Source organism: Danio aesculapii, chromosome 13 (assembly GCF_903798145.1).
Source record: "Danio aesculapii chromosome 13, fDanAes4.1, whole genome shotgun sequence".
NCBI classification, from domain to species: domain Eukaryota; kingdom Metazoa; phylum Chordata; class Actinopteri; order Cypriniformes; family Danionidae; genus Danio; species Danio aesculapii.
Window position 1 is genome coordinate 47347372 of NC_079447.1, and position 18296 is coordinate 47365667.

The following is an 18296-nucleotide window of genomic DNA, read 5'->3' on the forward strand; positions in this document are numbered from 1 at the left end:
AATAAACATAATATTTATACATAATAAATAACACTTTTATTACTTTTTTTTAATGTTTAAAATGCAAATCCAATTAGATTCAACAAAGCAAGTCTCTCATATAATATCTATACTAAAAGACAGAAATTATTACTGTACAAACTGCATTGTGCATAAACCAGATGAACATTTTCATATTAGTCAGTAATATTACTGTAATTAATTTAAAAACTAAATAAATACAGATTTACACACATTTACTCAAGTAAATAAACGAAATCAATGATGGGCAAAAATCTGCGGACAAATCTGTGGAATTCTGCGGAAAATCTGTGGAATTCTGCGAGTGCAGATTCCGTGTGGGCCTACCTATGGGTGACGTCACGCATACTAGATCCGTATCTTCAGTCTATGAATAAAACCAAAATGAATTGCCCTCTGTGAAATTGGTATCCTTTGTAAGTATATATATATATATATATATATATATATATATATATATATATTTTTTTTTTTTATTTTTTTATTTTATTTTTTTTTTTTTTTAAAGATGCTGATTGTGCTCACGAAACCTGCATTTATTTGATCGAAAATATAATGACAACTGTATGAATGTGAATAATTATTTCAATTTAAAATAACTGTTTTCATATTGAATATCGTTTTAAAAATCATGGCTGAGTTTTCTCCTGTCGTCAGTAGCTGGGTTTCCATCCTAAGTTTGAAAAAAGAAAACGAAATAGTTTTTCAAATCAAGTTGTTGTAGATGTAAATGACAGTACATAATAGTTGACTATTTTTCAAGAGACTAGTATTCAGCTTAAAGTGACATTTAAAGGCTGAACTAGGTTAGTTAGGCAAGTTAGGGTAAATAGGCAAGTCATTGTATAACAGGTTTATTGTGTAGACAATCGAAAATAAATATTGCTTAAGCGGGCTAAAAATATTGACAACTGCTTTTATTCTAGTTGAAATAAAACAAATAAGACTTTCTCCACACTGTAAAAAATAAATCCGCAAAATTTACGGTAAAAAACGGCAGCTGTGGTTGCCAGTATTTCACCGTTAAAAATACGGTACAAACCGTAAAAGTAATTCCTCATTTTTACAGTAAACTACCGTATTTCTTTTATTTATAGGTGTAATATGTCTGTATTTTGAATTGCACATCTTTTGTTACACAGACAGACACGTTAGTACAGCCATATGCAGATGGTGATGAGACAGTTACATAATGAACCAATGCTCATCGCAAACAACTTTTCCTACAAGCAGAAAAGTGTATCAGTGTACAGAAGGTGCTCAGTGTCATTCACACAGCTACTAAACACCAGTATGGTAACACGCATAAAATTAAAGTTATGAAATAAACTTTGTTTATCAACATTAGATGTAACATAAATCTCTAATGTACATAACTGATGAGGAAACAACTAAAAAGATCCATAGTAATGTCAACAAAATGCATAAAAAGTGATGTGCTGTGCGGGGAATTCTGGAAAAGTCAATTTACGGTTATTCGCCGTATATAATTAGGAAACATACTGTTAAACAGGTTACAGATTTTTACTGTAGCATTTTAACAGTTTTTTACTGTTGAAACCAAGGTCATTTTTACAGTGCAGAAGAAAAAATATTATAGGAAATACTGTGAAAAAGTCCTTGCTCTGTTAAACATCATTTGCGAAATATTTGAAAACGAAAAAAATACATTCACAGGAGGATTAATAATTATGACTTTAGCTGTATATGTACACACACAAATATATATATATATATATATATATATATATATATATATATATATATATATATATATATATATATATATATATATATATATATATATATATATATATATATATATATATATATATATATATATATATGATTTATCCAGTATTACAATAGTGCATGACAGGAATGACCCAGTCAGTGCTGAACAGTAGAAATATGTAACAGCCAAGCTTACAGTTGGTTCTGATGGACGCCATCATCACTTCTGTATTACCATGAAGACTAATGTAAGCTGTAATTCATGACGGCTTATGTTGTACTGTATGCAAGTCCGGTGACAGAGAGACAAATGAATTATTGTCTGTGTGTAATGTAAGGGGAGGAACTAAAGCTGAATGTTCTATGGAAGCCCATTTCTGCCATGGGATAAAAAAGTTAGTTAGTTGTGATAGTTTTGCCGTTTTTTTACTGGGTCAGTTTTTCAGAATTGATGTATGATAATTGTTATATAAAATTAAGAAATAAAAGATTAAATACAGATTCAATTTTTTTTATATAAACTTGAAAGTGAGAGATAGACTCAGAATAATGAGAAGAATAATGAGATATAAACTCGGGAATGAGAGATAAAAGCATAAAATACTGATAAAAAAAATTCGATATAAACTCTAAATTGATAGAAAGACTCAGAATAATGAAAAAAAAAAGAAAAAAATAATGAAATATAAACCACACAACTAAAAAAACATGAAAGACTAAGAAAAAAACTCAAATTTGAGATAAAAGAACTCAAAACGGTGAGACAAAAAATGTAAAATAATGAGATATGAACACGAAACTGAGAAATGAAAACATGAAAGAAGAAAAGTGCACGATAATGAAAGATAAACTCTAAATTAATAGATGAAAACATGAAATACTAATAAAAATTATGACAATTTTGATATAAACTCAGAATTGAGGGATAAAGACAGAATAATAAGACAAAAATGTAGAATAATGAAATGTAAACTGAAAATTGAATGATAAAACGCAAAATGCTGGTAAAAAATGTTGAAAAATGAGATCTAAACTCAAAATTCAGAGAAAAAGAATTTTTAAAAATGAGTTTTAAACTCGAAATTGAGAGATGAAAAACTCCGAATGAGAAAACAAATGCAGAATAATGAATATAAACTGAACATTGAGTGATAAAACACAAAATTCTGATTAAAAAATGTTAAAAATTAGATTTAAAGCTCAAAATTGAGAGATAAAAACAAGAAATGCTGATTACAAAAGTAAAATAAATTGAAATATTGATAAATATTTAATCTAGAGATAAAGACTTGGAATAATGAGAAAAATGTTGATTAATGAGATATAAACTCAAAAACGAGAGATAAAGATGAATAATAAGACAAAAAAGCAGAATAAAGAAAGAAATAACTGAGCGATAAAATACAATAAATAAAATCTAATTTGAGGGATGAAAACATGAAATAATATAAATAATAATAAAATAATACAATAATAATAACATACTAAAAAAATGATGACAATTTTGATATGAATTCAAAATCTAGAGATAAAGACTTGGAATAATGAGAAAAATGCTGAATAATGAGATATAAACTTAAAATCGAGAGATGAAGATAAAGAAATATAAACTGGAAATTGAGAGATAAAACACAAAATACTGATTAAAAATTGCTGAAAAATTTGATAAACTCAAAATCAAGAGATTAAAACTCGATTTTGTAGAGAAAAATGTAGATTACTGAGATATAAACTCAAAATTGAGAGGTAAAACACAAAATATTAATAAAAATTGTTGAACACTTGGATATAAACTCAGAATTGAGAGAAAAAGACTGAGAATAATGAGGAAAAAATGCAGAATAATAAAAAATAAACTGGAAATTGAGAGATAAAACACAAAATACTGATTAAAAATTGCTGAAAAATTTGATAAACTCAAAATCAAGAGATTAAAACTCGATTTTGTAGAAAAAAATGTAGATTACTGAGATATAAACTCCAAAATTGAGAGGTAAAACACAAAATATTAATAAAAATTGTTGAACACTTGGATATAAACTCAGAATTGAGAGATAAAGACTGAGAATAATGAGAAAAAAATGTAGAATAATGAAAAATAAACTGGAAATTGAGAGATAAAACACAAAATACTGATTAAAAATTGCTGAAAAATTTGATAAACTCAAAATCAAGAGATTAAAACTCGATTTTGTAGAGAAAAATGTAGATTACCGAGATATAAACTCAAAATTGAGAGGTAAAACACAAAATATTAATAAAAATTGTTGAACACTTAGATATAAACTCAGAATTGAGAGATAAAGACTGAGAATAATGAGAAAAAAAATGTAGAATAATGAAAAATAAACTGGAAATTGAGAGATAAAACACAAAATACTCATTCAAAAATTGCTGAAAAATTTGATATAAACTCAAAATCAAGAGATTAAAACTCGATTTTGTAGAAAAAAATGTAGATTACTGAGATATAAACTCAAAATTGAGAGGTAAAACACAAAATATTAATAAAAATTGTCGAAAACTTGGATATAAACTCAGAATTAAAAGAAAAAGACTGAGAATAATGAGAAAAAAATGTAGAATAATGAAAAATAAACTGGAAATTGAGAGATAAAACACAAAATACTGATTAAAAATTGCTGAAAAATTTGATAAACTCAAAATCAAGAGATTAAAACTCGATTTTGTAGAAAAAAATGTAGATTACTGAGATATAAACTCAAAATTGAGAGGTAAAACACAAAATATTAATAAAAATTGTTGAACACTTAGAAATAAACTCAGAATTGAGAGAAAAAGACTGAGAATAATGAGAAAAAAATGCAGAATAATGAAAAATAAACTGGAAATTGAGAGATAAAGACAAAATAATGAGGGGAAAAAATCCAAATGCAAAAAATATTCTGACTTCCAATTGCAAGAAGTCTTCAAAATTGTGACTTTTTAAAAACTTAATTATCTTTTCTTCTGTGGCTGAAACAAGCTTTCATAGATCTCTGCTTGTGTTACGACAACAGAAACTGAGCAACCAAAAACATATTCTGGTTCTGTTGATTCCAGAGCTTTATCCCTGTAGCGTTTGGCTGTTTGTCTGTCTGTTTTTTTTCCCTGTTCGCGTGTCATGTGCTTGTCCACAATAACAAGAGCGACTAGCATTATTGCTAAGTGTTTTTTTTCTAAGGGTTTTAAGAGATTGGACTGAGAGTCTGTGGCATTTTTACTAATGTATTTATCAGTCAAGTCAGCGTTCTGCTGTCAGGCTGCCTTTAAAATAGTTTTAGCACATTATAATATACCACGGTTAAGTTCGTATTGCTTAAATACACTCACCGGCCACTTTATTAGGTACACCTGGACATTGATAATGCAAATTTCTAATCAGCCAATCACATGGCAGTAACTCAATGCATTTAGGCATGTAGACATGGTCAAGACGATCTGCTGCAGTTCAAACCGAGCACCAGAATGAGGAGGAAAGGTGATTTAAGTGACTTGGCATGGTTGTTGGTGCCAGACGGGCTGGTCTGAGTATTTTAGAAACTGCTGACCTACTGGGATTTTCACACACAACCATCTCTAGGGTTTACAGAGAATGGTCTGAAAAAATAACTAGTGAGCGGCAGTTTTGTGGGCGCAAATGCCTTGCTGATGCCACAGTTTACCCAGTGTATCCAGCAAGATAACGCGCCATAAAGCACAAATCATCTCAGACTGGTTTCTTGAACATGACATTGAGTTCGTTGGACTCAAATGGCCTCCACAGTCACCGGATTTCAATCCAATAGAGCACCTTTGGGATGTGGTGGAACGGGAGATTCACATCATGTGCAGCAACTGCATGTTGCTGTCATGTCAATAGGGTATATGTCGAAGCATGCTAATAGGACTTTGAATTTGCTAGTAACCTGGGTTAAGCGCTTCCGGTCAACTGTATGCCAATGCAAAAATCGCCACATTGAAGGTCATTTTCCTTTAAAATCAGCGATCTCCACTGGCTGAGTGATATCTGTTATAAAGTAGGTCTCAGATTGTACAAGAAGCACTGCATTAAATATCATTTCCCCCGCCATGTCTTTATAATATGAGCATTTATTTTACCCCATTATTTTCAATGGAGCTTCTGCGCTAGCCTGCTGATTCTGACGGGCGCGTGCGAGTAAACCGCTTTTTGTCTCGTTTTACGCTTGAACAACTAAATTAATGCCAAAGTTGATTTAACTGAATGTATTTTAATTACATTACAACATCGATGCTGTAAAAGGAAACCGTATAAAATGGAAAAAAATTCACAATAACAGGTCACCGGAAGTTTATCAGTATGGGAAAAACACTAGCTCGGCATATACCCTATATGGAGCAAAATCTCTGAGGAATATTTCCAGTACCTTGTTGAATCCATGCTACGAAGGATTAAGGCATTTCTGAAGGCAAAATGGGGTCCAACCTGTTACTAGTAATGTGTACCTAATAAAGTGGCCGGTGAGTGTATATATACATAGAAATGTATATATTAAAGGGATAGTTGACCCCAAAAATGACTATTTACATTATTTACTCAACCTTAAGTAATTCCGAGATGTATGCATTTCTTTATTTTGTTAAACACAAAAGAAGATGGTTTGAAGAATGCTGAAAACTGGTAAGCATTGACTTCCATCGAAGGAAAAGCAAACACTATGGAAGTCGAGGGATTTTAGCATTTTTCAAAATATCTTCTTTTGTGTTCAACAGAAGAAACTCGAGTAAACGAATTGTTCCTTTAAGAAGAGAGAGATTTGTTTTAATTCTCTTAATCTCTCATTATTGTTTAGAATATTGTTGTATTTTTTTCTACTCTTTATTGATTTTGTTTCTGTTGCAGTGCTGTGTCCGGCAGAAAGCAAAATGGAGAAAATAATAATAAATTCTGCTGCAATATCAGTGCTTTTATTTGACTAATTTGATGATGTTTTACTGTTTTATATAACTGAGATTAGAGAGTAAATCTGATGCAGATATTATTGTTTGAGACTGATTGTTTGTGGTTATTTGAACTGTACGTAATAACAACAAAATAATAATTATTCAGGGTTCTGCCTCCTACATGAATACAGTTTTAGAGGAAATTATTAGCCCTTCTTTATCAAGTTTTCATTCTTTTTCAAATGTTTCCCATCACTTAAAAAATGGCATTTGCTGTTTGTTCAGATTACTTATTTAAAATGAGCTGAATCAACACAATTCTTGAGTTTTTTTTGGGGAAAACTTAATTCTTTTCTATTCAATCCACTTAAAGTTAACTTAATTGCTTCATGTCGTCCCAACACAAAAATATTGTGCTGAACCCAGCGTTTTTTTTGCTGTGAAGTTCAAACAGATTTTTTTTTCAACACGTTTTTTAATCATATTAATAATATTAATAACTTTTTTCTGTTGATATTGCCATAACGACACTACATATTGTTCTATTTATTTTACACAATACTAGTATTCAGCTTAAAGTGACATTTAAAGACTTATAAAAAAGCCAGTCGAAACAAATAATTAGCAGATTTTTATTAATAAATTTTTTTATTTATTATAATTTTTTTAATCACTCCAGACACTCATATATTAAAGAAATAAGACTTTGTAAAAAAAAAAAGTAGTAAAGTAGTAGGAAATACTCAAATGAATAAATAAATAAAACAAGTTTTGGCTCATTACTTGCACAATATTCAAAAATTCAAAAATAAATCCTAATATAATTTAGCTAATAATATAATTTGGTTAAAACAATTTAGACTTCAACTATATGCATATTGGAGTATATATAGCCTGAAAAAAGCGCCTTCCTGATTGCTTTATGGCGTCTGAGATGCTTTGATAAGATCTGCAAACGCACCGGCAGCTCTCTGACCAGCAGGCCTTGTGTTGTACTCTATTGTAATGAAGAGTGCTTCTAAAGGAGTCCTGATTTAAAAAGTGATCAATGAGGAATTTGGACTGTCACCGGTCCTCGAAAATACCGCACTCGTCTGTTGATCAAAGCAATGCTTAATCCTCGGCTTTCCCTCTGAGTCAGAAGTTGCTCAGATAAGGAGTCTGTGCTTTCCACCTTTGACCCTGATTACACTTTTTTTGGAGGAGGAGGAAGTGGTGTGCTGAAGTAGCACTTTTAAAGGGATAGTTCACCCAAAACTGAAAATTCTGTCATCATTTACTCATTCTTTACTTTTTTCCAAACGTTATTAACTTCTTTTCTTATATTGAACACAAAAGAAGATATTTCAAAAAATGTTGGAAACCTGTAACCATTGACTTCCATTGTGTTTGTTTTTCCTATGGAAGGCCATGGCTTTTGAAAGGCTTTTGACTCTTCTGAAGCATAAATATGTCATAAACTGTCTGCAAATATTTAAGAAACATGCTAAGTGAACACTCTTGTTTATCTAAAAACCATGCTGAAGTCAATTATTTCGCTTTGAAAATGTCTTTGTCTTTGTTTTGGTCTCTTTAACCCATTTAACGTTGAATTTTGGTCACCTGACGTCATGACCTAAATCTAACCTAATATTAATGTCTTATGATGTTGTGTGCCTGCTGGGGCGACTCATTTGCGACTCTACAAATGTGTTCTGTAGCTGCTTGTCAACTATGATTCAGACTTAACATTGCATATCTTGCGATATGACTCTTGCCGATGCGCACATTGCGATATCGATGCTGAAACGATATATTGTGCAGCCCTAGTTTTAACAATACAATCAAATTAAAAATAACCATGACACTGGATGGCACAATAATAAACAAGGAAACATTGAAATTTAAAGAATAAAAATAAATAATACTAACAATAAAATAATAATAATAAAGGCAAAATGATCAAATTATATAATATTTACAAAGTCCTTATAAAGTTTTACAGTTTTTACAGTTATTTTACTGTCAATATTTTGTAATGTGCTAATTAAACCATTTAAAAACCTGCAAATCAGGTAATGATGAAGATAATTTACATTTGTGTATATAATATACCCAATAAAACAAATACATTGCCTATACTGTTATGTTTTTCCTGAGAAAAGTAACAAGTCCTCAAAACCCAACGTCAGGCAGACGTCAATGTCCAACGTCCAACCCAAAATCAACTTAAAATCAACCAAATATCAACGTCTAATTAAGTTACACCTTGACGTTGTGTGGACGTTACAGCTATGACATCTATTAGATGCTTTATTTTGGTCACTTTCCAACACAACTTAAAATCAACCAGTTTGTCCTGAGAAAAGTAACAAGTTCTATCACAGAATAATCAATGTTAAACTTGCATTTTGAAGTAAAAGAAACAAACACAAGTCGGACCAAAACACTTCAACATGGGGGCATTTGACAAAAAGATTGACAAAGTTCCCACTGATTTAAAAGGCATTTGGCCTGCAGTGTGACGTCATCGCTTCCGCCCTCTCTTCCTCCTCCTCCTCCTCCTCCCGCTGCTGCTCTGCTCGCGCTGTTGCTGCACAATAATCCAACATGGAGTAATCAGAGATGGGGCTCGTCGGGGCCACCTCAGCTACAGCAACACTCATTCCAGCTACAGCGTACTCGGAAATGCACACAAGCACCCAAACTGAAGGAAACGATCCGATTTAAGGCTCTTTAATCCGAGATACTCTTCCATCAGCAACTGGTTGGAAAAAAAGGAGGAGGAAAAAAAAAAAGAAAAGAAACGAAAAAGCCATCAAGACGGAGGAGAGGAGAGGGAGCGACAAGAAGACACACACACAGCCGAATGTGAGGGATTATTTTGGGGGAAAATAGAATAGAGAGTGGCGTGAAGATGACGAACAGACCGAGCGGACCCGCTGTGGGATTTTTGTGTAGGTGAAACGAGAAAAATGATTGAAGAAACACACCCAAACGAGTAAGTCCCTGGACAGAAATGTTTTTTTTAATGTGTGTCTTTGTGTGTTTGTTCGGTATGTTCGTCCGCCTGTCATATGTTTTGGGGCTGTAAATCAGTCATGTGGAGAATGTGCTGCAAAAGTTTGGTTAAGTATTTGAGGGTGAAATGTGGAGTGGTATTGTCGGGGGGGGTTCGGGCCCTCTCCCACCGACAGACTGACTGACTGAAGGAGGGAGGGAGATGGAGTGGGGGTGGATCGGAAATATTTTGTAAAGGGATTTGATGTTTTTAAAGGCCCTTCCTTCAACATTCCTATGTGTTTGCACGTCACATGTTGTTTTGCGCAGCAGAGCCATTTTGTTTGTTTTTTTAAGAAAACAAGTGAGCTTGCTTAAATATTTACTCCTGAAAAGCGAAATTGTTTTATGTTCTGCAAAGTGTGTCGGATATATCCGCCATATGTCCGTTTTTTTCTCCTCAGAGGCGCTTTGAATCGTTCTCATTTGCATACAGTGCTTCATTCATAAAACACAATTTCACTGTGTTGGTGTCAACGCGTTTTATATTTGAGAAACATTTACTGTTGAACTAACGTTGAATTGGGTCTGTAAACGACGTGAACATACGAATAACGTCGACATTTCCGAGATTTTAAGTGCAGATTTAATCAACGTTATATCGTCAGCTAGGCCACGTACTATTATTTGTCATCTCCTCGGCTTTATCTTCTAATATCGTGGCCTTCCGTGACAGAATGGCTGTCACACGATAACAATAGCGTCCTCACGGATGAATTGGAGTCAGTCTGCCAGCGCTTGTCAAACGGAAGGGCGAAGGGCAGAGGGGTTGTTGTTTGCGCTCATTCATAAAAGCTGTAACCTTCAGCTCCTCCATTCATTACTGCAGAGATCGCTTCAGCGATAAGCCGCGGTCGGCGCACGTCGAAAACACACGATCAAAACCACTTCACACGTGTGTGTGTGTGTGTGTGTATGTGTGCGCGTCAATGCTGTGCTCAGTTCATAAACACACAAGTGAAACCAAAATGTGAACTATGTGATAATAACCAAGCGGTCCATCAAGTTATTTACGCAGTACTTTAATGTCAAGTTATCATAGTAATCTTATTACCTCCAAAATGATCAGTTTACTACATTAGTGCTTGTTAAAATTGGTATACCGCTTTGTAATCGTAAGGCAATCGGTTATAACGAGACTATTAACTATATTAAGTATTCCTGTCCCAATAATCAATCCAGTTATTTACTTAATAGAACATTAGTAGTATATAATAGGGCATTTGCCTGTTTAACAGTAAATTATAGAATCTAAATAATCTTAAGAATGATAAATTATATAGTGTATATGGCTATTTGCATTACTATGCTGTTATAAATTCCTTATATACAGTAAGCAGTGGCAAAGATGATACCAAAATGACAATAATATTGCTTATTGCAACAATTTCTGTGATAATAGCCTTTTTAGTTTTAATAATGCATTAGTAAATGTTGAATGTTCAAGCATTCTTTTGTTTCTGTTAGTAAATACATTAACAATGTGTCCCATATTGTAATTTTACCAAGGTAACTAATCATTAATTTAAAGTATAACAGCTTTTCCAAGCTTATCTGATTTGTTTTTTGACACACTCACTTGATCTGCAGCAATAATTAACCTTAATGTCTTAATGAATGACAAGTCCTCAATGTTACACAGGCACGCTCAGCAGTTTTCGAGCCTTATGTCTTTCTTTCTATTGATTCGATATAATATTGGTCATGTTAGCCGTTTAATTCCCTCTAAGAGGATGTTGGACTGTATTGCTTTCCCTTGGCTAAGTTGGCTTTTAACCAGAAAAATAAAAGAGCTTTACTTAAATCTGCTTATTCTGATTGGATTGAGATTTTTAAGCATTTTTTAAAGTGTAGTAAACCGAGGATTGACTATTGTTATGCCTCTGTGACCAGAAGTGTACGCTCACGCATCAATTTATTAGGTACACCTTACTAGTACCAAGTTGGACCTCCTTTTGCCTTTAGAACTGCCCTAATTCTTTGTGGCATAGATTCAACAAGGTACGGGAAATATTCCTATGAGATTGTGCTCCATATTGACATGATAGCATCATGTAGTTGCTGCAGATTTGTCGGCTGAACATCCATGATGCGAATCTCCCGATCCACCACATCCCAAAGGTGCTCTATTTGATTGAGATCTGGTGACTGTGGAGGCCATTTGAGTACAGTGAACTCATGTCATGTTTAAGAAACCAGTCTGAGATGATTCACACTTTATGACCTGGTGCATTATCCTGCTGGAAGTAGCCATCAGAACATGGGTACACTGTGGTCATAAAGGGATGGACATTGTCAGCAACAATACTCAGGTAGGCTGTGGCATTGACACAATGCTCAATTGGTACTAATGGGCCCAAAGTGTGCCAAGAAAATATCCCTCACACCATTACACCACCACCACCAGTAGTAGGACGATGGACCCATTCTTAAGCTTTAGGAAGGATGATGGACCCAACCTTGAGCCTTAGGTAGGATGATGGACCCATTCTTGAGCCTTAGGTAGGAGGATGGACCCATTCTTAAGCCTTAGGTAGTATGATGGACCCATTCTAGAGCCTTAGGTAGGATGATGGACCCATTTTTAAGCCTTAGGTTGGATGATGGACCCATTCTTAAGCCTTAGGTAGGATGTTGGACCCATTCTTAAGCCTTAGGAAGGATGATGGACGCATCCTTGAGCCTTAGGTAGGATGATGGACCCATTCTTGAGCCTTCGGTAGGATGATGGACCCATTCTTGAGCCTTAGGAAGGATGATGGACCCATTCTTGAGCCTTAGGAAGGATGATGGACCCATCCTTGAGCCTTAGGTAGGATGATGGATCCATTCTTGAGCCTTAGGTAGGATGTTGGACCCATTCTTAAGCCTTAGGAAGGATGATGGACCCATCCTTGAGCCTTAGGTAGGATGATGGACCCATTCTTGAGCCTTAGGTAGGAGGATGGACCCATTCTTAAGCCTTAGGTAGTATGATGGACCCATTCTAGAGCCTTAGGTAGGATAATGGACCCATTCTTAAGCCTTAGGTAGGATGATGGACCCATTCTTGAGCCTTAGGTAGGAGGATGGACCCATTCTTAAGCCTTAGGTAGTATGATGGACCCATTCTAGAGCCTTAGGTAGGATAATGGACCCATTCTTAAGCCTTAGGTAGGATGTTGGACCCATTCTTGAGCCTTACTTTGCACTACATTGATAATGATTGAAAGCTGCGCCAGAGATGCCTTGAGACGATATATTTTAATTACATTGAAATTATTATTTACATTAAAACATTTGTTTACAGAAGATGCAAAAAATGCATCAAGAAAGAGCCCGGCTATATCAGTCTATTATGGATATGTAACAGGCATATATACAGCTCTCTGAATTATGAGTAGGGTGGGATGTCATTCTTGAGACCAAATAACACATTTGGTCATCGTTTAACAAAAAAAACAAGGTTGGTGTTATGTAAGGACAAAGTTGAGGATCAAATAGCAGTTTATTAAGACGATCGTCTTGAAGGTTGAAACAGGAACAAACAGCTGCATAAAGATAATACCAAGCATAAAGGCGGCAAACAAAATAACAAAGTAAAGGGGTCAAACGTGGCAAGGCAAGGGGAAATGCGTCGCAAAGCTCACTAAACAGCTTAAGACTTAACATCGATGTGTCTGTGTGTGCTGAGTTTAAAGTCCTTGAAATCAGTCCATAACAATCTTCTGGTGTGCCAGGTGCATGCTGGGAGTTGTAGTTCAGTAAAGTAGTTTGTTTGTTGTTTTTCAGCGATCCGCAGCTGCTAGATCACTGGTGATTGTAACAATTACCATAGCAACATTGTTAGAATAGTCAAATAAACACTTTATAGTTTACAGTGCATGCATTATATGCAGCCTACAAACAATAGGCTATTATCTGACATGATTAACCTCACGTTAATCTTCATATGATTACTTTCTTCAGTAAAAACTATTTTTGTTTCCCTATTTTTACAGGAATAATCTGTAAATATTAACGTAAAATTATGTATTACTCTCTGAAAATACAGAACATTTCCTTTGAAAAACAGAAAAATAACCTTATACCAATATACAAGCAATAACTAAATTAAATGTTAGAATTTTTTATTACAGAAAATATCTGTAAAATTTCACTGTATAATGAAAAAACTGGAAAATTCTGTAAAAAACAGACAATTACCTGTAAAATAATAATAATTTTACAGTGCATCCTAGAAATGTGGTGATCCAAAGTTTGTCAGCTAGCTGACAGCTTTCCATTTCAGAGCTCAAGAAGTGTTTGCAGGACACCGGCCCTCCTGGACTGAGTTTGGGCACCCCATGGACATCAGAGAACTAACTAGATCTTGTAAAAAGGGTCCCTTTAAATTTAATTTACGGAATAAAAACTGGATTATCACTTAAAATGTTGTTAAAACTTTGATAAACTGGTGCCAAATATCAAAATGAAAAATGAAATTTGCTGCGGTAGAAGTTTTGTGAGTCTTTTTCCAGTTTGTCAGCTGGCTGACAGATTTCCATTTCAGAGCTCAAGAAGTCTTTTTCTTCTTCCTGCGTCTCATTATCAGACGTCCTGCGCTTCTTATAAATGCGTTTTACATCCTTTGGAAAAGACGCAAGTGCCAAATGCTCCAATCTTCCAGGCTGTTAGTTTTTTTTATCTGATTGTTTCCTTAAATGTTTTCTTGGTCAAGCCAAGTAGTAAAATATGATGGTTTATTTGTGAAGGCCACGCCGCAGTTGTAAAGCGGCCTGTCCAAACACAGCTCCCGCTCCCTCAGGAGAATGAAAGCGTTGTCAACTTCTCACCCCATCCGAGGTCCTGCTGAGAAGGGGAACACAGATAGCTCTTCTGTCACGGCCCAGACAGGAAGCCATTATCTGCGCTTTATTGAACCTGTTGTTCTGTTTCATTCAATCAGCCACCCCCGCCCCACCCGAAAAGCATAGCGGAGCCAAAGGAGGGCTTGTGAATTTCACCGCTCTCATATGGAAATGCGCATGTGTCCAGTGGAAGTCCAGTCAACTGCACAAGCTCTTTTATTCAGTGTGCTTCCACAGCCCTGTGACCAGCCATTCAAAAAAAAGCTGACAGATAGTGAGGAGAGAGACTTTTGCCAACACACGTTCCGAAGTCAGGCGATAAAAGCAGCCACATGTCAAAGTATGTTGTTAAAGGGGACCTATTATGCAAAAATCACTTTCATAAGAGGTTTAAACACAGTTGTGTAGTGAAAGTGTGTGAATATAACCAGCTTCTAATGGTACAAATTAATTAATTAATTTTTTTATAAACACATTTCATAAAAACAGTCTGTAGAAACACTTTAATTTACATTCTCACGTTCTACGTGTCATCAGAGGGGGAAAGCCCCGCCCATTAGTGACGATCTCTGCCTGATTACCATAGACAGCCCTGAGTGAGAAGCAGCCGTCCGCCATTAGTTTTGAATCTGCCGCCATGCCCACACATAGACATTTGTAGCTCCGCCCTCTTTTGAAAAGAGCACAATCTCATTTGAATTTAAAGCGACAGTCACCAAAACGACACAATTTAGAGCCTAAAAGGGGGACATTCAAAGAGTTATAAAACATTATTTGGGCGATATTTTGATTTAAAACTTCACAAACACACTCTAGGTCAGAGGTGCCCAAACTCAGTCCTGGAGGGCTGGTGTTCTGCGGATTTTAGCTCTAACTTGGCTCAATACACCTGCACGGATGTTTCTAGAAAGCCTAGTAAGAGCTTGATTAACTAACCTAGGTGTTTATGACTGGGGTTGGAACTAAATTTTGCAGGACACCGGCCTTCTAGGACTGAGTTTGGGCACCCCATACTCTCAGGAAATCAGAGAACTAACTACATCTTGTAAAATGGGTCCCCTATAAATTAAATTTATGTGCAAAACTGGAATATCATTTAAAATCTTTTTAAAATAGAGCCAAATATCAAAAATAAAAATGAAATTGGCTGTGGTAGAAGTTTTGTGAGTCTTTTTCTTATATAATAAATAACCTGCACCTCACAAGACAATGCCGACTCTAATTTACTATGTTTGCATGTCTGTAATTTACTACTACACACTTTATTTACTATGTCTGAGGCTATTAGTTAAGGGCTGTTTGCATCGCAGCTTTTGCCCATGCAAGTTCGCTATTCCCAATGCAGGTGCGTGGTTCGCACTCGCATATTGGGAGCAACTCGCACCACGAGTCATGCTTTCCAGGCACACTCAGGTGAAAACATCTTTTCAGAATGCCGTGAGCGCACCACAAGTCACGTGATAAGAGTTGACAGCTTCATACTTCGATGGAATATACACATTTTTACTCTGGTCCACAAAAATAAAAAATAAATACATTTGAAAATACCAAACAGTTTTGACTACATTTGTTCTCTTAATGCTTAGTTAATATATTGCTTAGATTTACATTAGACAAATACAATTTTTTATTCATTGTTAATTTTATTTATTTATTCATTCATTGTTTTCTCATTTATTTTCAGTGTAAAATTATTACTTATGATTAAATGTCAAAAATGGACTCTTGCTTGTTTATTATTATTATTTTGTGCTGTATTAATTGGTTACTGATCAGCAATAAATAACACTTTAAAATGTTTTCATGTGATTTTCTGAACTAGTAGTGTTTTGAAAAGAATGAATGCATAATAAATGTGATACCCGTGTAACTGTGATTATTTCACAGAATATAATCGTACCAAAATCTATAATCGTTGCATGCCTACTCCATTAAGCATGTTTTTAAAGAGAGATAACCTAAGATGTGTATTAAAATAGGTGTATGTTGGTTATTTCCAAAATCAGGATTCAAGCTGAATTGAATATTAAATGGAATGAGACACCTGGATGTGGACAATAGGTTTGGCATTACTTTCCACCATTATTTAGCACTCTTTGTGTCCTTGTTGGCCTTGAGGGTTGGTTTTCCCCCTTCTCAGGTTGAGAATGTAGTTGATACGATGCTTAATAGAGCAGATCTATGCTCAACTGCACTGTATGCTACTCTCTTGTTAGCCAGATGTTTAGGTGTAAAGTTGTTGTTTTTTGTAATTATTTACACTAGGGGTGCACTAGGGCTGGGCGATTAAAATCAGTATTTGTATTTATTGACCGAACACCATTGTCAATAACGATTAAAATAAAAGTTTCCGTATGAAGCACTATAGTTTTAATAAAATGTGTCTGCTGAGCAGGCGCCTTGGAAGCAATGCCAATAAGCTTAGGGAGTAAGTTTGTAGTTTCCAGTGAACCTCGACTTTCACGACGAGCACATGGTGTGCAAGTGGCGCACATGCGCATCTTCCAGGTACACCTAGTTAAAAAAAACACCTGAACTTTTCTGAAAGCTGTGAGCACCACGATTAAGCATGGGATGGTAACAAGGTATGTCAAGGTATACCGCGGTGTGGAAAGGTAAAATTTTTAAAACCAGCAGTAAAAAACAACCAGTATAATTTCCTGTTATACCGTTCCTACAGTATATAAACATTTTTTAAAACTTTTTTTAGGAAAACAGTATCTCCAGCAGAAAAGATATCCAAAGATGCTGTTTTAAATTGTGTTTAAAACTGTGTTTTTGAAACTAATGAAGACAGCAGAAGTCAATGATTCACTTGAATTATTTAGCCTGACATGTTTACTGTTCCAAAATATTTCTAATGTTTTTCATCATAAAATGTATTGGCTGTGTCTGAAATCACCTACAACTCAGTAGGTACTGCGTTTGAATTTGAATTTACTACTCCACCGATAAAAAAGTACGTTCTATACAGTATGAATGTGAGTGTGGATGGAGCTCAGATGTACTACAGATGCCATTTGGTCATCATCACATGACATACTTCACTTCCATTCATGAATTCTCTCACTGTACATCATGGGATAGTGTAGCGTCCATCAGATGTGCACTTCAAAATCTCACCGGAAGTAGTAAGTCATCCAGGTACTTTTCGCATATTGTTTTTCGAATTCTATGAATTCAGACATACGACTCGGCTCGCATACTGTTTTTAGCATACTATATAGTATGGAAGTATGGGATTTCGGACGCAGCCATTGTGTTCAAATCAGAAAAAGTTCTTGTTTTACCCAGACATTAAAAAAGAATATATTTTAGAGCAGCAATCACAATACCATGAAACCATGATATTTTTATCTAAGGTTATCATACCGTCAGAATCTTATACCGGCCCTTGCCTAACTGCGATTCATGCAAGTAGAACCAACCAGTTTGCTTCACACTTTGTATGGAATATACACATTTCAGTAAAAACTGCAGACTAATAGCCTCAGACAAACACAGCGCACCCAAACACTACAGAGCTTTTTACTTTTCTCCATAAACTTGCATTGGAGCTGCAGCAATGGTTTATCCGTTTGTCATCCTCAAAAGAGTTGATGGTTGGCTAGTTACGAGTGACGCCATAGAAAATGGTGAAGGACACCACATGCTCATGCTTGTCACTTCAGTTCAGAATAACAACTCATGCGGAAATGAGTGCCATAAAGCAGCAGTGAGGAGATTGTGAATAAAAAGGATGTAAGGATGTCGCCAGAGTGGCTTTTT

The 18296-nt window shown here is 34.9% G+C and overlaps 1 protein-coding gene across 1 annotated transcript in view; it reads left to right on the plus strand.

Moving 5' to 3' along the window:
- The first annotated feature begins 9234 nt into the window (after window positions 1-9234).
- The window catches only part of spred2b (sprouty related EVH1 domain containing 2b), an 81369-nt gene continuing 72307 nt past the window's right edge, over window positions 9235-18296 (plus strand). Inside the window, exon 1 of the mRNA XM_056470689.1 lies at window positions 9235-9640. Coding sequence (XP_056326664.1) covers window positions 9615-9640 — 26 coding nt within the window. The 5' untranslated portion in view covers window positions 9235-9614. The remainder of the gene's footprint in view (window positions 9641-18296) is intronic.